The 24,467-nt window shown below is 39.0% G+C and overlaps 1 protein-coding gene across 2 annotated transcripts in view; it reads left to right on the top strand.

The window, feature by feature from the left end:
• LOC147152008 (uncharacterized) overlaps nt 1-24,467 on the top strand; it is a 56,334-nt gene that overhangs the window by 16,932 nt on the left and 14,935 nt on the right. Inside the window, exons 2-6 of one of the 2 annotated variants that reach the window (XM_086023590.1) lie at nt 8,185-8,234; nt 12,522-12,604; nt 18,494-18,656; nt 21,754-21,880; nt 24,303-24,443. In XM_086023590.1, the coding sequence (XP_085879716.1) occupies nt 8,185-8,234; nt 12,522-12,604; nt 18,494-18,656; nt 21,754-21,880; nt 24,303-24,443 (564 nt within the window). The remainder of the gene's footprint in view (nt 1-8,184; nt 8,235-12,521; nt 12,605-18,493; nt 18,657-21,753; nt 21,881-24,302; nt 24,444-24,467) is intronic. The other variant, XM_086023589.1, reaches the window with a different exon arrangement.

The following is a 24,467-nucleotide window of genomic DNA, read 5'->3' as shown; positions in this document are numbered from 1 at the left end:
TAAATGATTGGTCACACCATTTCAGAAATGAGCCTGCTTTTTGTTGGCGGTTGTTATGCAGGAAATTAGGATGATGAAGATGACTCAGTATCAGTCATATTCCTGCTCAGATGATGGCTTGCTTTGGATCTTGCTGAAGTCCAACAGTGATTTACTGTTTTGTGCTTTGAATTGGTTACACAGTATATATAGCACTTTACTGGGCTTGGCAGTGTGATCGGAGCACAGAGGTTTAGTATAATGAGTGCTTTGAGCTATTTAAGCTACAGTCAAGCATCATTTTTGCACTAGATGTGGTGTGCACTGCTTACCATTTTACATTCTTTATTTTTGCCCTCAATTTGATGACACGACAACAATGTAAGCTTTCAGGTTCAGTTGGCAGATATCGCACTGACAGAGACTTGGTTTGTTTTATGTGCCACATTGAGAGAAAGTGAGCTCATACTGAAGGGGTCAGAATAACTGTGAGAGAGCCGCTTAGCTCACTTGAAAGAATGACTGACCTTTATACTCATTTATAGCCATTTTAGGTGTCAGAAAATGCAATTTTACTCTTTTCTGTGTGTTCCTAGCAGTTACACATTCCATATCGTCGCTGTCCTGTGAAAAACACACATCTCCAATTTTGGAAACTTTTTTTTTATTTTTCACTTTAATGCGACGTCTGTAACGTGGAAACATGATTCATGTAAAAATAAGAAAATTAAAAAAAATAGAGATGTGTTTTACACATGACGATGTTATTTAGAAAAACAACGTCAACTTGATATGTTTCTATTTGCATTAGGTAGTCATACAGTTGAGGCATGGTCGTTTCAGTATCTTTCCTTGACAAGTGCAAAAAAAAAAATCAGAACAATGCAACATTGTCACATTAAGTGGAATAATGCTGCCCGAAGAATGATACCATTGCTCCATTGGAGCTGTGAAACTGCTTCAGGCTGCAAACTAAGAATGTGCCTGATTCTCCTACCCTCGTTTTTTAAAACAGAAGAATATTTTATTTTTGAGTTCTCTGTTTCACTACTGACACAATGAAGTTGGGACCTGAGGTAGTGCCGGATGAATTTGTTCCTAAAATGGACCACAAAAATCAGCTTAGACGGGCCAAATAATTCTTCGATGAATGGGGCTGCTCATGCCAGCATTATTACTTGCTGCATAATCAAGCAAAGCTGCTTAATATTGTTTTTTTTTTTTTTTTTTTTAATTGTGATATGGTGTAATTAATGTATTTTTACACATAAAAAATAATAATGTCAGATGGAGAGTTTTTTTTTTTAATTTTTTTTTTATGGTCCCGCACAAGCAGAAGCCCACTGGTGCAGCAGTTGGCTTAGTTTGTTTAGCAGGAATGGTGATGCAGATGTAAATGAATGTAGAGTAGACAAGGCAGAGTGACGGATGGCAATGTTTGGTCAGGTTCTGTCTGGAGTCCTTGTAAGGTCCGTTGCTAAGAACACATTCGCATTTCAAGCAGGGGAGTGTGTGTGATGGTGAGAAGGGAGTGTGGTGGATGGAGGTGCCCAATGAGGAAACCCCCAAACCTAACAATGCTGTGTAAATGTGTGTCTTTGAACATTCCAAGTTGTAAGTGTACATGTTTAGGCTGTATCTTCCAGATAAGAGAGCGGTTCTGTCCCAAGCAGTAAGAGAGGTGTAACAAAGGTCTAAGTGAACTTTCTACCGGGTGTATATTTTCATTTTACAAAGTACCGTGTAGAAGACATTGTAAAAGCTTGTGTTGTTGTTCCAGTGAGAAGTAGAACACAGTTAAGGATATCCTCTCTGACAAATTCCTCAAATTTCCAATTGAGTGATTTCCCCGCAGCTATTCAGGCCTTGACTAGTTCACTTTGTTATAGGCCTTTTTATTTGAAAAACTCGACTCGTGGCCAAGTTGCCTTGTGACTGTTGGATTACATGATGTACTTGCAAAACAGCATTAAAATCAAAATTCTCACACCGAGCATGTTGATATTTCAAAGCACATTGAACTGATTATTTTTTAATGATGTCTCTATTGAAATTGGAATTTCAACAGTGACAAATGATAGATAGTTTGGCCTTTAGTCACTGTTTGCAGGAGATGAGCATCTTAAGAGGAAGCTTTTGGCCAAAAATTCCTGTTCCGACAAATGAGCGGACAAACAAAGTGAAACATGGTGACATCACTTATTTGGGCAGTGTGGAAAAATAGTGTGGGCCTGTTTAGTTGGACACAAAGCTGATGTACTTGCAAGATGCCATGATTTCTTCTGTGGATATGTTTGTGTGTCATATCTGATCATTTCTTACAGCACTTAATGTTCAGTGGCACAGTGGTTGAGAGTCGTGAATTTAGTGTACAAGTATGTGTTGCACCTCCAAAGCAGGGATTGGATGTAAATTTAAGTGAAAACAGGAAAAAAAAAGTTTATTTTGGTCGTTTTCTTTTGTTTTTGTTTTGTTTTGGAGGCTTATTGTTGGAAACTGGTGACATGATGGAGTTTGATGAGGAGTGTTACTTTACTCTACCACAGGTGCACTAATAATGACTGCCAATTGTGAGCAATCTATGGAAGACCCAAGATAAGAAACAGATATTTAAGTTCTAACTGCATGCTACCGGCACTCGTCTCTGAATGGAGCTGCGTCAATGTCTTAGTCTTGTGTCTCAGTTCCTCCTCGATTCCCTTTTGCATCTCCGTCCTCTCTTTGTAAATTGAAGGCCTGTGGTTTAATCATCGAGTCACCAACGTCACATTACCAAACTAAATCCATCTGCACTTCCTTTGCTCTGCTACTCATCTGGCCTTGCTATGCAGGACTACAATTTGGTTTGTGTCTCAAATTTAGCGTGAGCAAAAGATGCAAAATGGGTTCTTTGACAGCATGAAGCACATGTTGACAATTAATTGCAAGGTCAGACTATCTTATTTTGACTTTAAAAGCTAAGATACGATAAATATTAAATTAATTGAAATATTGTGTACCGTTATTGATGTTTATGGACTGTAAAATGTTATATGGAGTGGTGCGCACCGTTTGTTTTTGTTTTTGGTGAGCAGAATTTTTTGGGTTTTGCCATGGACATTACACTCGACAAGTGAGCAAGGGTTGCATGACGTTGACGAAACCACAAAACATTTTATGATGAGAACTGTTTATTATAGAACTTCCTTGGAATATACTCCAATCGAATGTTAGAAATGCCAGCATTCGACTATCTTTTAAATAGTCATTTAAACACAAATGAATCAGTTCCATATAGCTAACTCAGTTGGATGGAATGTAATTGAATTTATTACTAATCTTTATGTACCTGTAATTGTATACGTTTGTGATTTTTTTTTATTTTTATGGTTGTTAGCTTGGCTTTACTTGCATTACCTGTTGATAATTGTTTGTTTTGTTTTGCGTTTTTTGATTTTATTGTTATAGTATAATTGAACCTTTGTATGTTTTTGTTGTGTTGATTTGAGGACCCCAGGAAGACTAGGTAACTTTGCGGAAGGAAATGGTGAGCCTAATAAAGAATGAACTGGTCCTGTGTTGAAGAATGCAGTATGTACGAATGTGTTTTATAAGGGATTTTCCATTGATTAGGTTTAATGCTTGCTTTGTAAAAAAAAAAAAAGAATTTAATTCATTAGCACAATGGTGTTTTTTGCATGAACTTGAGAATTTCCAATTCAGATATCACTATTAAAAAAAAAGTATTGTTTTTTTCTTTTAGTCCATAGCTTTACTATGCTGTGCATGGGGATACAAAGTTGATTTAATGTGTGTGTGTGTGTGTGCGTGTGTGGGGGTGGGCGTGTGGGTGTGTGTGTGTGTGTGTGTTTTAATCATTTTGAGCTTTCAGGGAACTACTTTTCATGTAGTTTTTCTTATGGTAGTTATATGTACATGATAAAAATGGGTGGCTGTAATTCTATCCACCCATTCATTTTCTGTACCGCTAATCCTCACTTGGGTCGCAGGTGTCCTGGAGCCTATCCCAGCTTACTTTGGGCGAAAGGCGAGATAAACCCTGACCTGGGCACCAAACAATCGCAGGGCATGGCTATAATTCCAATAATTATTAAAAATGGTCAGTGAACATTTTGATGGCATTGGGGTTGCGGTCAATTCAAGGAAGCGCATATGCAAATGTGGATTGGGTGACCTCGTGTGTGTGTGTTTATGTCACGATGTATGTATTCATCAGTCATATGATAAGTGGCGTTCTGAAATGAAAATGTTGTCATCTCACTTGATGTTAGAAAACTGGATGGAAATCTGTGAGGCTTTAGTCGAGATGCTGAACTCCACTTTAGAGAGCACATTAAAAAAAACATTGCTGCATACAAAGTGCTGTAGAGTAAAAATCTGAATTACAAAATACAAAAGACAGTTAAAACACAACAAAAGTGGAAGAGAATTTTATTTGATGACTACAGCTGTAATACAAGATTCAACATGTACCCACATCTGTTTTTTAGACCGACTCAAGTATAGTTGGATATTGCTACATCTGTGTGACTTTTTACGTAGTGACTAGATGTCCCGCATTTTGTAGATGCGTGACGGCGTCAGTGCTTGCATCTGCTTAGACATTAACAATTGCTATCAACACAACATGGCGGGAGAAATGAGAGTGAGAGAGAGAGAACGAGAGAGAGTGTCAAACCTTCGGACTATTTCCCTAGCATTACGCCATTCCCTGATGCACAGGCGCTGTCACACTTCTGTTGCAGCTCGGGTACGAGCACCAAAGGCTGAACATTGCTGCGGTGTCTTCATGCAGTGTCATTTGGAGAGAAAAAAACATTTGGGTTAGATAGACAAAGAGGTAAAGGGAGCCAAAAATACAGGTTCTACTGCAATGATTTTAAGTAACTATGTTTATCATCACCTTAAATGTGAAAATTCTACTATTTATGTAAATATATATAAATATACAAATATAAATCAATTCCCCCAAATCCTTCTTGAGAATTATTTACCCCTAAGTAAAACACCTCAACACTTTTACTGTAGTCATTAAGACCATTAATCAACATCCAATATAGTTTACCATTTGGATCACTTTATTTCATCCTCGTGATGAAAGCGTCACTCGTGTCACTCTCCATTTCCTCTCTTCTACATTCTTTTTGTATGCCGATCAGTGCAATGCTACTGGCAAGAGCGTCTCCACGATGGCCTCATTGATTTTTCAGCGGTGGTGTGACTTTTTATTCAGATTAAGAAAGAGGTGACTATACTTTGATGTCCAGAAAACTGTTGTTATATCGTTTAAGGAAGTTTGTTATTGTTGAGTAGCAGTCCTCTTATTGAGCCTGTAAGTTCTTCATTAATAAGTGGCGTACGCCTGTGGTGCTGTAAGTCTGGTGACACTGGTTTCATTGAGGAATTAAGGCGAATTAGACTGGATTTGTGTTACGTCATTCAGGCAGGGGCCATAAGAACAAGATGCACCCATTTGATTGTTTGTTTGCATACATCCTTCTGTTCTGCAGTCATCTGCACGAGTGTCTAACCTCAGCACACATTTTGATTGTCTTAATTTGGCCCTTAGCTTTGAGGCAAACCTTTTATACTGCATGTTTAGCTGTGAAACCGATGTTATTTTATCAGTCTAGTAAAGACTGGCATTTATGTGCTAATCCATTGTTATGTAAGATTTCTGGCGCAAACACACACACATTTCCACTTGCCTAGACAAGGGCTGTTGTGTTCCAGCTCAGTAATACCATGCTGACACTATGGTGGTTTTAAGAGAACATTGAATTTATTTTTAATTAACTCCAAGTTATTAGGCAGTCATCTTGGGGGGGAAAAAAATGAGAGCAATCAGATGTCTAACTATGCCTGGCAAGATGAAGCACTAAAGGCCTCAATGTGGCATTTGAGGTTTTTGCATTTTATAGCTTTGCGGACCTCCAGAATGATGAAACTGATGAATGTGAACTTAAACTTAAGGTGGGACTGCATCTTGTGATTTTTTTTCAACACAATGAGAAAGGATTCAAACAGATTTGCAAGAGTCTTGGCACCCTTTCATATCTGTTTAATTATATTTTGGTTCCCTCCTGGTTACCACGATTATTCAATTGTGTTAAAAGAGTGTTCACATTCTGTCCAGATTAATTTATAGCATTACAAGAGGGAACCTCCTACACTGCCTGGTGCACAACAATCTCTGTTTTGTAAACACGTTTTTGTAGCTAAAACAGCTTCCATTCTTCACAAAGACTACAAGTTGTAGTGTCTGTGGGGATTTTTTGTCCAGTCATTCAGAACCACATTTGTGAGAGGTCACTGATGTTGGGCCAGCAAAGTGTAGTCTCTTCTGTTCTTTCACAGCAAACCAATCAAAGTATGTTAGCCTAAAATTAACTCCCAAGTCTTGTTCTCATAGCACAGGCGTACAGAGCTTCTATAAACTGTCATAGTGCTGATGTGTAATCGATTGAATGGCATGGCCTACTGGTCAACTCAACACCTTTTTGTTGAATCTTGCCAGTTTTGGGTGGTACATAGGTTTTAACAAGCCATAACCCCCCCAACCCCCCAAAAGAACACTTTCTCATAGCATATTTTGGACCTGTGAAACTCTGGACTTTGAATCACCCATGGGACTTGGGGATCTCCTGAGATATTATTTATGTGTATAATTTGATGGCCGTGGAGTTTTGTGAATTTTTTTCCAAACCACATCGTGCTGATTTTCCATTGTATTTTGTACCGTGTTTGTAATAATGTGAATACTCAAATAAAGTTCTTTTGAAACCCAAACACCCTGAGCACCATGGCCCACTGGTTCAAAAATGGCTCCCAAGTGTTCTGTTGCATGAGCCGAGCGTTTCCTGTGTCTATCTCAGCAACACATCCTGTATGCTTGACCCTGCATGCCCCCTTTTTGATACCTCCTTTATCCTCCCTTCCTTTGTGGCCCCCCACAATGCCCACCCACCCAAGGACTCTTGCTCTGGCCTTTGACTTGCTGTATACTTTTATTTCAGTGTTTTCTCCCATTCATGTACAATTAGGACCACAGCTAATTAGCATTGTGTAGAGACATTTACATACAAATGTTCAAGTTCATTTGATCTTAATGTGTATTTCATGTTCTACTGAAACCACACACACACACACACACACACACACACACCACCAAATTAAACAGAAATTAAACAGATTTTTGCGCACATGTTCTAACCAACAAAAGTCCCATAAATCAGTCATACCAGCACATATTTTTCAACATCTCCATCGGTCCGCTTCAGCCAAACATAACATTGTGAACTACATAGACCATGATACTTTGTGCTGCTGAGCCAATAGGAGCGCATGACTGGCCACGCCTATTTATTTGGGAATGCTGTTATTATTTACAAAAATGAATAGTGTGAATTTTTATTTTGTATATGAGCTCCTTTTTTTTTTAATACAACAATATTGTGGACTTTTTATAGATCTCCAACCTCTCCAGAATATCGTGATAATTATCGTATCGTGAGGTTCACATCGGGACCCAACTGAATGCAAGTGAAAGTGCCTGTCAGTGATGCGACTCAGGCAAAAGTTCACTTCAGCCTATCACGGTGACATGGGGAAGGAGCGAAAATGTTGGCTTCAAACGCGCCGCCCGGCACGCGACCGCGCCTGACCACGTGAACTGCATTGACAATATCGAAATGCGCCGCCGGAATCAGCTTGCGTTTGGTCGGACCGTACCTTTTAGAAGTCACTAGCAGCTTTTCACCCTGCATTCCCGGCAAATTTCCGCTTCGACTCGAACCCCCCCATCCCACGCTTACGCACAGGATACCGAGCTGGTAAAAAGGCAGAAAATAGACTGGTCAGATGGTCAGTGTGTGAAGGGGCTAGAGTGGGCCTGTTGCCATTTTTGGTTCAAAAACACACTGGTGCTTTCGGCTTCTGTTTACTGTAAGTCTGCTTTCTTTCTCCTCTTCCTGACTGTCAGTTTATCTAACTGCCTTTTCTTTCTCTTCATGTTGCTCTTTCCCACAACCCCATCGGTGACCCCCTCTCCTCTTGTGCTCTTTCCCCCTTACTGTATTTGTCCCCACTGTTTTCTCATAAGATCACATTCTGCCATTTCCTTTGCTCTTCATGAATGACCTCATCGTGACTGCTCATCTTTTCTATTTCGTCATTCTTCTTCTTCATCCCTCATCTTTCTCATAGATGAAGCGGAGGATGTCACCATGGGGAGCCAGCTTTGTAAGCGGGCGAAGGTCAGTCATTTAGACCCCCAGCTCCCTGATGTTTCCACAGAAAACAAAGCTATGAAACCTTGTAAATTTCTTGGATTGGAGACTGCTAAGGACTTTGACGTGCAAAATTTTAATCGTCCTTTAACACACAAAAACTGCATGTTGAATGAACATAATGTTGCACAAATGGGGGCGGGGTAGGGGGCTAAATAAGCAATTAGGCTTTTAATGCAGTATCATTTTAAACAGAAAAGAACGTGAAAAGTGAACAGGTTTAGTAATTCCTTTGCATGAAAATGGTGTACTGAAGCCTGGAAACTCATTTTTAGAAATGCTTTTAAAAGATGAAATTTTTAGAAAATATCATTTGGCAGGTGTAAACGGCGTTGAAAAGTTTCAAAGACCAGTTTGACAATGCTGTCATGATGTCATCTGTGTGTGCAACTTTTCCAAAACAGAAAGGAAATACATTTTTATTTATTAATTAATTTATTATTTATATCATTGCCATGTGCTTGCAAACGCACCCGTAATGACTAAAATTAATGACATGATATACAAAGAGCACCCCAAAAAAAAAGCATATCAAGAAAATACAATCATGCTAAAAGATGCTGTCATTTAGAAATAAGAAGGATAAACAGTGAACACAAAACATTGTCAATAGTGATCTGTTGCATTTGACATCATCTCGAAGTCGACAAGTTTTGGCGTCAGCTGATCTTCCGAGTCTACATCACATCAATCTATGAGTCTTTTACATCACAACAAAGAGTTCTCGAACATTTCTCATTACATTCCCACCAATTCTTATCATCAGTGTGTCATTCAATACTCACCCAAAAAGAATGATGCAAATCACAAATGTGTACCAATTGCTGCCACCTCTCTCCCTTGGTTTCTCTCTTGTCGGCATAATAGAACTCAAGGACCCCGAAAAGGTTTCCCGACGACCTCAATCGTCTGGGCACGATGGAACATTTTGGGGTGCAAGAAATTTATTTGTCGACGCCCCTTGATTGGCAGTGAATTTGGATCCAGCTGCAATGACTCAACTAAACAGAAATGACGAGGGCCTAAAAAGCAGATGATCTATTCAGTGAATGTAGTGAGACCTTAAAAGATTAGCAGCTGCTACTTTATCTCACATTCCAGCAATCTTTTCAATATCTTTGTAGCCATTTGAAGCCCTCTCTCAGCTTCTCAAAATGTGCATTGATTACACTGACCTAAACAAAAAAAGGGCATGGTGTGCATTCCGCTCGTAGCCTTATTTAGATAAGATTAGTCGTTGTTCAGCATGCATTCATGAACAAAGAGACACTGGCAAAAAAAATAATTGGATGCAGAATGATTGGATGGAATTTGTGAAAATCAGAGCTGTGACGGGATTCATTTGTATATAAGATGTTTCCTTGTGTGCATTTGTACCGTACCTCTCACTATAACATTTTGGCACAGACCGACAAATGCATGATAATGGAAGCACATCTGTCTATTGTTGCTGCCGTTTGCAGCATCCACTTTACCAAACCACAGATTCAAGTATAGACACAGGAAATGAAAGCGAAGTTTTTTAGTTTTTGGTTTATGAATATGATTATCTATACACGTGTATAATAGGTGCATGTCTGTTTCTATTTATACTTTTGTTTTTTTGTTTCCATTTATAGCGTTTACTTTGTATATATGTAAAATAAGCGTTTTTAGTTGAGTTTTTATATGGGTTATGCTCAGGTATATTTGTGTATGTATTTATGAATAACCCACCTTAGTATTAATAGAACATGATTTCCAATATTTTATAGTGAACAAGGGATGGGACTCGACAAGTTTTTTACTTCTTTCTACTCCCCTTGAACATATAAACTTTACTGAATTAAGATAAGTACCCTTTATTTTGATTTTTTGTTTTGTTTTTTTGTTTATTTCATGTTTTTAATGTTGTTTATATGTTGAGTAGAAATCTAATAAAAAAAAAATGTCTAGGCCTCCTGATTCGTTTTGAAACTTGAAACAGTTTAAAAATGTGGATTGCCGCCACCTTAAAAACAGAAGTGGAACAGTTTAGATCCAAAGGTACAGTGCAAGCAAGTCAAGTCATGGCGCTCCTCCATATGACAATTATTAGCCTTGACTTTCTATCACAGGCAATTTACATGTGTGACTTCAAATGTATCAAGTAAAAGCAGAACCATCAGAACCGAGGCAGACTGCCGTTGCCAGATGGTGACTGAAAGACTCAATCTTATGATGTGGCTGATCAAAAAAAAAAAAAAAAAAGAAAAAAAAGGCCTAAGAGCCTCCAGTAACCCATTCAATATTTCTTTTAAAAGTCAATCTTGCCACGTTGATGCAGCTGTTCGTCAGGTTGGTGAATTTTCTCACCCTGCGGTTTAAATAAGATGTTGGTTTGGTCACAAATCACAGGTATAGACTCACTTTTAGGATTAAAATCCAACTTTGTTTCTCACTCACAAGATCTTATGTACCAAAAATATAAGAACCAAAAGAGATGTACCAAAATAGCTCATTTAAACACACGTGCACACACACACATGAGAAAACAAAGGGCTTACAGAACCTAAAGACAAAAGATGAACCCAAAATGATGTATTCTTTGAATTCTTTCATCTGGTCTCGGAAATCATTTTACATCATGTCTGAAAGTCCATCATTCAAATTATTTTTTTTCTTAAATGCTAACCATATTCATGTTTCACTTCTCCCTAGAGGAAAGCACTTGATTGTAATCAATATAATTTATTTGTATATTCCATTTAGTGTGTACATTTATACACATTTTACACAAGTTGTTCTCAGTGTTTTATAAGCACTCATGTTATTGAGGGTTTAAAATGATCTTTCCTGAGAACCTTATTGTTTTCTACTCTATAAGGAAGTGATTCCATCACTGCTTTTTAGCTCATTACTGGCTTAATGTCTGTGTGACGTGATAAAATGCTTTTTTAAAACCAAATAGTTTTTTCCTAATTCTCTCTGCTATGCATAATGGTGAAGAAGGCTTTTTGCAAAGGGCTCTGTGATACTTGTTGTTGTAGAAAGTCCGTCACCATGTTGATAAACTCCAGAATGTTCCATTTGCAACAATTTATATAATCTAAACACTGATGACAAGAAGCATATTGGCTGCTTCCTCAATGGAAAAAGAGAAAACACGCTTCAAAACTGAAACAAGCATAATGGTGAGCATGGTTGACTTGTAAACTGTCAAAAAATCACATTTTTCCAACAACAGTACAGCAAGAAATTACCAGTAGAACATTTGCATCAGTTTCTAATAAAAAAAAAAAACAGTGCTTCCGTATTATTAAGTAAGGTTTTAGATTCAGAAGTAATTCAAAAGCGCCCAAAATGTATCAGTAAAGGACACACTTTCATTATTATTTCCCCATACCCAAAAGCCATAGAATTTAATAATACTGAATACATTCACAACACATATTTTTAAGACTGTTGAGTCATATGAAGTGTTGTATTACACTGAGCTCTTTCTTTTCCCAGCGGTGTGAATGACGGACGCGCATACTATGGGTCTATCACATTTTCAAACCCGTGTGATTCAGTATTTTATGATCACCTTTCTGAGCACCTGAATAGCAGGTAAAATTACAACATATCAAGTACCAAGAAAAAACTCATCTAAAAACATCACCGTAACATGACAATTTGTCTGTGATGTCAAATTATCGAGACTTGAGAGCGCTTCTACCGTTGCAACACTTTCGGGCCAGATTCTCACATGAGTCCAACTTTCTGGTGTGAGATGAATTATTAACGTTTCAAAAGAAACTGCCGGTACTTTCAATATGGACATGTGTTCCCATGTCTGGTTGAGCTACAGTACAGTACATGGATTCAGAAACAGGCGATGCTAAATATAGCTCAGATGCCTCTGCAGGATTATTTGAACTTGATTGAGCAGTTTGTTTGAGGTTCTTGGATTGTAGTAAAAATAGAAATTCCTTGGAGTAACTGAAAATAGTTTTGTCCCATCCATCCACAAGACACCACTTTGATTTGAATTACATTTGAATCACATTGTAATCATGTGAGTCCAGTCCCCTTGCAAGTGGATTGGCAGCTACACTATATGAGGCTCAATGAAACTGTAATAGAACTCATTCAGCTCTAGGAGAGGAAAACACATTAGTTTATTATACGATACATTTTATTTTAGTTCCCACAACATGAAATACTGTACATACACGGATTCAAATACTTGGCTTTCTACTAAATAAATCACCGCATTGGTGTAGAGGCTCACCATACTTGTTTCTTTTCCAGCAGTGAACCTGCCGCCATGGCATCAGGACCTCCAGATGTGATGGCCAACCAGGAACCTGCTGAGGTTGCAGAAGAGTGCTCAGGTACATTCCTCATATGGTTTCTCTGTGCCTTGTCATGTCTTTTTAACACATTTTATCAGGTTGTGCACTTTGTGTGGGTGTGTGTGAATGAGTGCTGATGTACTAATGGATATCTGTCTTGGGTTTGTTGGGAGGGAGGGCATGAACAGATTTTTTTTTGTTTGTTTGTTTTAATGTTTTGCTTTGGATGTTTTACAGCACTTTGAGTTGCATTTTTATGTATGAAAAGTGCTATATAAATAAAATGTGATTGATTCATTCACTGAACACAACTTACTATAAGTGATACCTATGCAAATTTCTGGCTTTACTTTTGGTCATGTCTTTATACATATAACACATTTTAATGGTTGTACTGTGTGTTTTGTTTTACAAATGACAAAATTTGTTTTACCCCCTTGTTTAAATGCAAAGGTCACTTCTTCAAAGACACCTATTGTATAACACTGTCACGGCCTGAGCGATGTATTCGAATTGTTCAGCCCATGAAATGGATGGTTGAACGGCCGGGCACCACTGCCGTTAGAATATACTGTCAAGATTTCACTACAGTCAGTGGAATACCCAAAGTTGCCCAAAATCGGTTCTATAGTTGACTTCCAATTTATAATACCAGTACATTAAATTGATTGGCAACTTTCCATTGTAATTTATGGTAATAAACAGAGCTGGGCATTTGACTAAAAATTCACCGTTCATTTATTGCCTTCCGCCTACAGCCGGGTTACCCTTCTGCCGTCTGTTTATCTGACATTTTGTCCGGCCGGACCAAATAGTAATCGCCTATCAGTCGGTCCGTCTATCATTTTAAACACGCTTCTGTTAGCACCCCTCCCACCCTCAAAAAAAAAACAAACAATTGTCATAGTCAAACAGATTTGTGCACTGTTGCGGAGAGCTAGGACTGTATGGGAATTTTGGGGAGTTTGCTGGAGCACCTCGGTAGCAAAAAACACGAGTGTGGCTTTACATTTTTCCCCGTCATTCATTGTCATCAGGCAGGAGGGCCAAATGCCAAGCAAAAAAGAAAGAAAATGATCGAAATGCCTTCGATGCAGGCAGTGGCCAACAAGGGTGGGCCGGATTGTCATCTGTAACACCATATGTCCCAGATCGAAAAGTTTACTACATATGAAGGTAAAAGGCTTCACCTTGCTGGCGTTACACCGGTCTATTGGACGCCTGCAAAAGTTGACCCATCGTTCACATTTATCCCTCCAAGTTTTTGGCTTCGGGAAACGAATAAAGAATATATTCTTCATATGTGGACGGTCGTAGTGTCTGGAGCTGCTTCTGCAAGTTCCATAGCTGCAGTGTTTACTTGGCATGTTTCTTTCTGAGATAAACGGGCAGAAAACAAGCAGCACTAGCAGGAGTCGTCTGCGAGCATGCATCTATACTTGTCTGTTGACCCTTTTCCTCTCGGTATGACGTCACGTGGGCTAAAAATAGTACTCGTGCGGCACACTATTAGGACCCATTAGTTGACTATAAACATAAACATGCCTGATGTAAAATACAAGAATCAAGCAGCAAACTCACGTGCATCAAACGAAACAATAATCACCAATGTCAGGTTGTAGCCGATTACATAGATGGGCAAAAAGCAACTTCCGCTTAAGCTTAACCTCTCTTTTTTTTTTTTCAAGTTTTCCGTTTATCGCCTGCAAAATGGGCGTCCGGTCCGTTGGCTTGGCAGGATGCCCAGCACTGGTCATAAACCGGAATAAAAAAGGAATTTCCAAATTGATGGTAGGCTCTTGATAGGTAACTTGGTACGTAGTATGAGCAAGCTCGGGATGTTTCGCCTCTCAAGTGAAATGGGGGGGAAAAATGTAGCAATTAAGGTATCGGTTTTCTAATACCTTTGCATATGGGCAAGGAGAGCTATCTACTGTATTTCACATGGGTGTCTGCTTATATGGCAAAAAAAAATTATATTCATGCATGAATATAAAACAGTTCCATTAGATTACCCTCTCTACCCTGTTAATTTCCATTCATTTCTATAAAGTCACTTGATTCTAATGGAAAGTTTATTTAACAATTTAGAATATTTAAAAAAAAATTCGTTTGAACTTTATATGGAAATTTTATGTTAACTTTTCAGAAATTAACCAGAAAATGTCCACCCCTTTGTTACCCTACTTATATGACTGACTACGATAAGTATTCATTTCCACAATCCACAGTTAAACGTTGAGCATCATAAAACCTTGATATAATGTACAGTAATTGTTCTAAGTAATATTTTAACATTTTAAACTGCCATGTAAATATAACAAAATGTAACCACTTTTAATAAGATATTGAAGAAATTTTGTGCATTCTCCCCCATATGATGACAAACAGGCTGATGAGCTTGCAAAGGAAAGACGCATGTGTCACATGAACACATCTTATATGACGTATACATTGTATTTATTTATTTATTTTTACTTTTATTGTCGGGCAGCACGGTGATAGTAGTCATTGTTGCACATCTATCTCCGAGTCATGAGTTTTGTGGATTTGGATCTCTGCACGGGAACTCCTGTGTGGAGTGTGCATGTTACTCCCGTGCTTGCATGTGTTTTCCTTGTTCCTCCGGCTTCTTCCTCAAAACACTCTATAGCGTTTACTTTGTACATATGGTCATTGATATGAATGTAAGTGTGAAAGATTGTTGCTTAAGATTTGCTATGCAACTAACTAGACCAGTTCAGGGTACAAGTTATTTTAGAGTGCCTCCCTTTTTTGCGTTGGTCAAATCAAATCATTATTTGTTTTTGTGTTAACAAGTCTTAACATTTTTCCTTGTAGCAGCTTGTTACGAAAATAATTGTCAGAACTGTTCATCTTGTTGTTTTTAGCTTCTTAATCTGTAAGTGGATTTGATTTAGTTATGAAATGCTAATCAAGCCAGAGTTAAATCATTTAAACCAATGTAAAGTGTAAATCTTTTAATGGGCCTTGTGCCACTTTTTACTGGAAAAAGTGGACTCAGGGTCAAACAAGTGAAGAACCTCTGCTTTAGATTGTTACTAAACTGAAGTCTGATGTCATCAACTAAGTATGTTTAATCCCTGAATTTAATGTAATAATAAGTTGATAACATTACACAACTTTAGAATTCAGAGGTTGCGCTACAGATGAACAGAAAAGATATTTGCAGTAGGATATTATATTGAAAGAAAAATATGTTTTGACATTGTCCTGCATAGCAGAGATTGCCAGTCTGCTGCAGACATTTCGATAGCCTTACTGCTGCTGCCAGCAGGAAATGAAGAAGCAGAGAAGCCCAAGATTATCTCACATACCCAAGCACATTACATTGTCACACAGATAAATGACACACGCTGATGATATGATCGGAACAAGGAGGCGGTATTATGTACTCCTCTCACCCCATGTCCTGTTGTGTTTTGCTTGGTTCCAGTGATAGCACTAAACAGATGACTTATCTCCCTTTAGCGTCTAATAGAATGTTCTGCGTTTTCATTGGATCTGCAGAATGAGATGGATTAGAGCAGTGGTTACCAATTACCGGCTCGCGAACCGGCCATGTAGTACTTACTGGGCTGCACAGAGAGACGGACTTTTTTTTTTTTTTAAAGCTTAGCATATACGATCGAGGTCCTCCGGTAAAGATTTCTACAGTGTACATATAGCACGGGATGAATTAAAATAGAACTTCATCCATCCATCCAAAAATGCATTGCTGCATTAGTGTTTATTTAGAACTCATAACTCCATGCTAGGCTGTTCTCCTGCTGCTTGTTTATTCCATTTTGTCCTTCCATTTGCTTGAAAGTCATGAGGCCAACTGCTCTCAGATACAACATGACCTCATAGTTTCACTCCTAACACATGCTGATGCAATGTCAGTGTTGATGTGCTTTACCTCCCTTTATTTTGTTTCCTCCCCTGTCAAAGGTCACCGTTTTCCCACTGCGAGTGCTGTTGGTCAATTCCCGTCGCACCAAATGATAACATGTATGTGTGCAAGTAATGGGAGTGAAGGAAAGACTGTCATGGTGTAAAATATCACATTTTTTACAGTTTCTGAGGCTGAGCGGTCCCTTTGTGCAGACCTTTACCTTAGTGGTGTATTATAACTGAAATAGCACAATAAAAGTACCTGATAGTGTTTCCACCTGACTTTCACTTTTGTGTAGCAGAAAGGCCTCTGAAGCCTCATCAAGAGCATGCTGGAAGCTCTTCAAGTGTAGCTAAAGCTGTTCACCTTATGTTGTCAGACAAGGGAAATGAGAATGAGTTGCCAACATTCCTACACACAAAAAAAAATACATTCCTTCATGTTTGACAAAAAGGTAGCACATATTGATGAAATACTGATTGATAAACTGTGCATCTCCTGTTCTCAGATTCCAAACATATTTTCAACTGTAATTTAGTTCAGTGGAGACTTGAAGGAATTCTCAAGGATTCTTTGGTATCCAGGATGGCTCGAACAATTAAAATGTGATTCATGTAAAATACGTATTTCATAACCCCCTCATAATGCCCTAAATAGTTTAAATTATGTTTGCAATTCAAATCGAATTATTGGACTAAAGAGCCCTTTTTTGTTAGAATTATGTAAACCATAACCATGAGCCAAGTTTAAATATCTTCATGACTTACAGTTTTTCAGAAGAAGAACTTGGAGATCGGGTCTGTAAGCGCCTTTTTAGTTCATTCAAATAATTAGTTAATGCAGCAGCTTATTCACAGAGAAGTAAGCTGTCTTTAATCTAATGTACCTACACTCCCCTCCAAAATGAATGGAAACGTAAGGTCAATTCCTGTATTTTTTTCTACAGCTGTAGACTGAACACATTTGAGTTTGACATCAAAAGTTGAATACAAAAGACCAACAGGTACAGGTATTTAAATCTGCATCCGACACGCAACTTAGAAAGCACAACTGATAGACAACTTAGAAAGCACTTTCTCTCATGTCGTCACACAGGCTGAACAATTCGAATACGTCACTCTCACGTCGCAAAAAATGAAAGAATCCTGTTTAAAGTAAGCAATTTTAAACTTTTATGAGTTAAAACAGCTGCAGGTGCTGTACTTTCCGGCTCAAATGATTACGTTTGCAAGTCAGTGAATGTGCGGCTTAAAGCTCTGAAGACTCACCGTATGTATGTTATTGATTTTTCTCTTCTTTCTTACTCAAAACAGATCTCTGGTTTTCATGTCGGTTACACCTCGGATTAGTTATTAGTTATTAAATGTAATCTTCAGGCAAGTGTGAAGCTGCACCATTTTGTTGTTAGCAAGGTAGGCACGGGCCAATATGATGGTGTTGCTCTTATTGTGAGGCTACTAACTACTGGTTAGTTAGTAGCCTCACTAACAGTTAGACTGTGGCTATCCATATAATTACAAGCTATTTTGAAAATAATTATTGATGTCATAAAATATTCATTTTTATTAAATGACCTCAGGGTACCACACTGAAGTCGCCAATTGGCTCATTATGTCTGGAGAAATCCGTCTCATAAATTACACCACTAACCGCCACCACCCGCATCGGTGGCCTTCTGATTACAAGCACTTTGTAGCTGTTTAAAAGGTTATAAAAGGGTTATTGAGTTTTCCACTGTAGTGCTAATGGAGCCACAGTCACTTTGGGAAGCCCTTACCAGCATGTGTGTTGTGTTTATCTGTGTGATCACGCATGCACATGTGGTTTTTCTCATGTGCCTACCTGGGCTATTAAAGCCAACAGGCAAATTGCGGGAACTGCACTTCATATTTTGGCAGTGTATAAAGATGCTGTGTGGTGTAATTTCCTCATTAGAGTGATGTTTGTTTGAATGAGTCAGGAGACGACCAACAGGAGAGCAAAAATCTGCAAGCACGTGTCAAGCATGCTCCTCTCATGTGTCCCTTCAGGAAAGAAGAAGTCCAAGTTCCAGACGTTTAAAAACTTCTTTGTCAGGAAGAAGAAAAAGGAGCCATCGGGAGATCATGCAGAACTTAAAGGCAGCCAGTCGAGTGACAACATCAGTAAAACATCCGAAAACAATACTCTCAGTCGCTCGGAGAAGGAGAAAGGGTAAGATCATACTCACGCATATTTACACATGCTCGTATGGCTTTTGCTGAAGGTGTTCTAATGTAGGAATGCAGTTTTAATTGTACTCTTTAATTTTACTCATAATGTTAACAAAAAATACAGATGTATTTTAGGTGAATTGAAGACTAATGTAGCGAATGTTTGGTATTAAATATTCATTTAATAAATGGGCGGCGATTAGGTTAATGCCTGCACTAACACCCGATCGCCACTAGGGGGCACCACACCCGTTTTGGCTTGATTCTTTCGACAAAACGGACGAAAAAGTCCTCGGAATTAAGTCTTAATATATAAAGGCGCTACATTAAAAATCTGTAAATCCGATTTACCAGATCAGTTTGAAACTCTGACTCAAACACACACAATTCACACTAGATTTCTGTATATGACAATGATTTATTTTCAACAGCTATTAAAATCTAAACGAAACACACTACAATGTTTAGAAAAAGAAATAGAAATACAATAAACAAATCATATGCTAAGACAAGTCTAAATAAATGAAGAAAACGAATATCAAAGATTTGTGAGGAAAAGGGCATTGGGACCGGACGATGTGAGTGTGCCTGCGTGCGTGCGTGTGTGTGTTGTGCATGCGTGCGCATGTAATGAGCAGTGAGCTAACGTACCAGGCTAAAATCAGCTGAGTTATACCAAGCTCTACTTGATTCCCAAGTGAATTATGCACCAATCGTATGGCCCGTAGGAGATTGCAAGCTGCACTTACAGGTGTTGGTTGTCGTCGCTCAACGGAGAAAGGGGAGGAAGCGTTGCCGTGGAGAGTGACGTCACAGGGAAGCAAGAAGAAGAAAAGTCGAGTCCCAAAAATGGAAAAAAGTTCAACCAAGGAAAATTGATGGCAACGGCCACGGGGTTCTGCGGCTCAGCACGCGGCGTGGTTCGGTCGTGCGGGCGCGTCGGCTTTTTGCCGGACACACGCTGTGATTCCCGTTTTGAGGGAAGGGGCGCACCTTTTTGGGGATGCAGCCGCGCTGTGCTGGCTAGGTGATGGGGCTAGAGCCTTGATCGGACCAAAAAAATGTAAAGGTCCCCACATGTGCCGTGGTTGGTCGACTCAAAGAGTAACAAAAAGAAGCAAATGTTCTGATCCGGGACGGATCAGAGGCTGTCTGTTGACAGAGGAGAGTTAATAAAGCCACTCTAAAAAAAAAGGTGTAGAAGGTTCACAAGAGGTTCTCAAGAGAGTAAGTTTGGAAGCGTTTTGCCAGGGTCTTGAGAAGAGTTTCCAAAAAGAGAGGGATTATTTTCAGGAGAGTGAGTGTTTTCTTTCAGGAGAGAGATAGAGAGAAAGACATTCTGAACGTTTATGAGGGACGTGCGCATGTAAATGAAGGTGGCTGCGCCCTCCCCGCCCCCCACGTCTGGGCGTTGGCTGATCGATTTTCCCAAATTTGTGAAATAACATTTTTTTTAGAGCTTGGCACACGTGAGCAGAAAAGTTAAGATACCTGTTGTTGTGTTTTTTTTTCTCTCATCACTGAACAACAGGTCGGTCACATTCCGGGATGATGGAAGGCATAATAGTTGTGGGTTTTTTTTTCTTGCACAAGTGGTCAGAAATCGAACGCAACTGCAATATAATTCAAACATCATGCACTGGGTGTTGTTTTCATTTCATATGTCCTGTGGAGGCAGATCAACACGAACACATTGGACGCAAATTAAAACATAATTTTGATTAGTTTTCAGTTGAAGACGCGGGTCAGTCCATCTTCACACCCGCCACTAGGGGTGGCACGTGATCTACCAATGTGCAGTTTAGTTGCTGAAATGTGTATTCCAGGTGGCGGGAGCGCCTGAGGGGGGCGCGTCCTGTGGGTGTGATGTCTCGGCCAGCTCCGCCAGAGACGGCTTGATTGCATCAAGACCCAGGCGGTCCGGCGTCTTTATGCTGGTTTTGGCCCCAGTTGCGACCTCCTGCTGAAATAGCACTTCCATGCCATCGGGTGGGTCTTCCATTGGCTCCGGCAGGTCGCTCCAAAGGCTGGGTGCTGGCAATTCAAACCGGCCAAATATGTGTATTCCAGGTCTGGCGGAGGAGGCTCGGAGGTCAAGCCCCTGTGTTCACCCGATCTGACATTTCCCTTACATTAAATTATCCATAGCTGTGATTGTGAGTGTGAATGGTTGCCTTCAGTTGCCTGGTGACCAGCTGGGACAGGCTATGGGTCCCCTGCAATCCAAACGATATGAGTGCTATTGAAAATGGATTAAGATGAATAAAATGTATTCCCTCAAGGAGAAGTGCACCTTATTTACAGTTCTTAATGGAAAAAGTGAAAATATAAAATCCTAGAAAAGCATTTATACAAAGCGTTTTACACGATTGAGCAAAATTGTCTTTTATTAGAGAAATTAAGTTTTATAATGTTTCTATCAATCTCAACATTTTACATAATATCACAGTGATATGTGGTGTCATTATTTAACAGACATTCAACTTTCCAAAGAACATATTTCCAAAAAGAAATTATGAATATACAATACAGAGTCACTATCCATCAGTGTATCAATCCATCTTTCGGTATTACATATAATATGATTCCAGTAGAATGGAACACGTTTCTAATCGATTTATTTTGTCTTTGATATGCTAAATTAATCTGGCTTTGTTTTAAGATTGTTCTGTTTACATGTCTATTGTTTGTGAGAGAGAACATCTTCAAGTGGTCACCACAGTGTTTTTCAACTGAAGTGTTATTTTCCTACGGATTACAAAATAAACATTGATTGTGAGGCAAAAGTCATATTAAGTGTCCATCTCCTGATCTTCCAGTCCAGCAATGCAGGACTCATGTTTTCCTGTGTTTGTTTTTAGTAGAGCATATCTTCCTTGGAACAGTCCTTATTTCCTTTCTTTAAAAAAAAAAAAAAAAAAGAGTGTTACTGCCACTTCCCGTGGTTGGTCATAGATAAATATACCCCGCTTGTAAAAAGGAAGAACACTCCATATTAGGAGGAAATGTCACTTTAATACGTAAGGAAGTAGAGGAGAAAATGTGTCTGGTTTGTTGAGACTTTTTTGTTTTTCCCCTCCATTTCCTGTATTCCAAAGGTCAAAGATTAGCCTGGGCAGCAAGGCCTTGTCACACGACTCTGTCTTTGTCTCGGACTCGTCGGAAGCCAACGAGGCTCTGGGTGCTTCTCAGGACAGCATTCATGGGAAAGTGAAATCTCTTCAGGTACATTTGCAACTATCACTTCACCACAGTGATTGACCACCAATCGGGCCAATGATTTTGAGCTCTGCACGCATAAACAATGTTTAGCTCAAAAGCCATTTTCTTCACCAAGGAGATCTGTTATCCAGGCTTTTGCGTTCATAAAAAAGAATTGTAGGCATAAGTTTAAAAAAAAACAAAAACACAAGCCCCTTCATGTTATCGTGATTATATCTCAGAGATGGGGATGTAGCACGATAACAAGCATACCAGTAAAGATTGCTCGTATAAGAGTGTTTTTGGATGGTGGTAACATCTTGATGTGGTAAATGTAACGTAAATTCCCAAAACAAAAGAAAGTGTCCAAACAGATTTTAATGATGGTAAAAGGAGCAGAGCGACAGAACAATGTGTCACAACAAGGGGCTACAGAAGGAAGACTTGGAAAGACCGCAACTCTAAGCTGTCTCCACAATGAAACCCCTTAAGCAGATTTGACGCTGAAGAAACTTTCTCTTGTTTCACATCGTGTCTGTCAGATTGTGTTTTGTAGAAAAGAGAAACCAGTGTGACATAACTATAAAGAATGACCGGTTCATTTATAAAATATTTCCACATTACAAAAACTAAGCTTTTGAAGGATCTGAACAAGAAATCTTGACCGTATTCTCAACTCTGAACTGGCCTAGCATTTTGATACAAGAGGAGCCAAAATCGGTGTAAACATATTATGTAACAAGCAAGCTGCACATTGGATAAAGATTGCACATTTTGCCACCCACATCGTGGCCTTGTTTCTGAATGATTGCCCTCCATCCCACCACATGATCCAGGTCAAAGTATTATTTTTATGTGTGCGTTTCGGAGAGTATCAGATCAAGTCCCAAAACGTGTATCTGCTTAAGATTTCATGACATTTTTATTTAAGATGAATGATTGAGCTATTGTGCACTTGTTTGATGGAAACTTAGCTTAGCGGCTCAAGAATGTCATCATGTGGCACTTACTTACTTACTTACTGACTTACTGATTTTATTTTGATTGTTTCATATTTATGGCAAAGAGGTGTTTGTCATACATTTGTGTTCCAACACAGCAAGGAAAGCAACAGTTGCTGTTGCATCCATCTTGCGGTACAAGCAGTCAAACACACGAATACAAAATGAGAACACTTGCTTGGAGCTAAAGTAAATCAAAACTCACATTCAAACGCTAAAATCATTCCAAACTAACAGGCCTTATTTCTGATGACACTCACTCTGCCACGTCCCTTGAATTCACACACGGTACAACATTTGTATTCATTTGATTTGGGAAAATGTATTTGATTAGCTTGGTCATGGAACCAATTACCTGCCAAGTCAAGGTAGCACTGTATTTACGATTACAACTGCATTAGCATAAGTCATTAATAGACTACAATGCATTTCGTCGTGTACAAATGTGGGTTATTTCGCCACTTGGGAATGAAACTGTCATAAACTGAGGATCTCTCTAAATGGCAAAAAGAAAAATAAATTCCTCAATCTCTACCAGCGTCTACAACAAATTCTTGTAGAAATTGGTTTCGTAGGTTTTGAGAACTGTATTATCTAAACACAGATTTATTTTTATTTTTATAGTGGATCCCATTACATTATGCTGGCTTTCCAACAGTGGTGTATGTGACAGCAGATTTCACTAGAGTACATGCAGTGGAATTCAATCATGGAGCCCTTTATAAAAACGCTAGCATTGTACACTAAGAGGCTACAAACGACTGTTTGAGAGTGTCTTCCCATGTTTATATAGGACAGTCTCACTGGTGTAGAGTATGATTAACAGTCAATGAATTGCTCATAGAGTCACTACAGAGGGGTAAGTGTTTCATTTTGGCAGTGTGTGTGCGCCTGTTTGCCAGTAAGTATCACAGAAACTAAAACGGGCATACTTTATCGGTTTGCAAAATTTTACTGTATTGTCAATCAGTGACTCATTTATCAAGGTGCAAAACAAACACTGTATGTTACTTTTTTCCCCACTAACTGCTGTAGGGATATTATTAGTAGCATGCATTTAGTGTCACGGTATTTGCCTTGAAATACTGTACCTTGTAGTTTAATGTTAACTGAAGTATCTGTAGAAATTCTATAAAAACGTATTAATATACATTATTATTTATTTTATTAGTGCAATCATATGCACAGCGAATACTGAAATGATGTGATAACGAACCTATTTCTTAATCATCCAGTATTTAGATACGGGGACATGGATACTGTCATTATGGGGTTATCTAACCACTTCTAGTTCATTGAGCACCATTTGGAACCTCAAAATGTCATATGCGGTATCAATAACACCGGTATCAATGAAAACACTTTTTTTTCTAATTTTGTTCCTTCAAAAAGTAGACATTGGGATTCAGCACCAAATGTAACTTGTGATTTTCATGGAATGGCAGCTCCAGCTGAAGCAGGCTATACGACTGGGCTCTCCTCCATCGCTGATGTGTGTCAAGAGGACAGAAGATGCCGGAACCATGTCGGAGGACGACGGTCTACCCTGCAGTCCCCCTGAGTACACTTCATCTCAAGCAGCCATGGTAAAATGAACACTGGCGTCCCAT

The sequence above is a fragment of the Filicampus tigris genome, chromosome 2, assembly GCF_054856515.1.
Source record: "Filicampus tigris isolate MCC_2025a chromosome 2, RoL_Ftig_1.0, whole genome shotgun sequence".
Taxonomy (NCBI): Eukaryota; Metazoa; Chordata; class Actinopteri; order Syngnathiformes; family Syngnathidae; genus Filicampus; species Filicampus tigris.
This window is presented reverse-complemented; position numbering and strand designations above follow the sequence as displayed.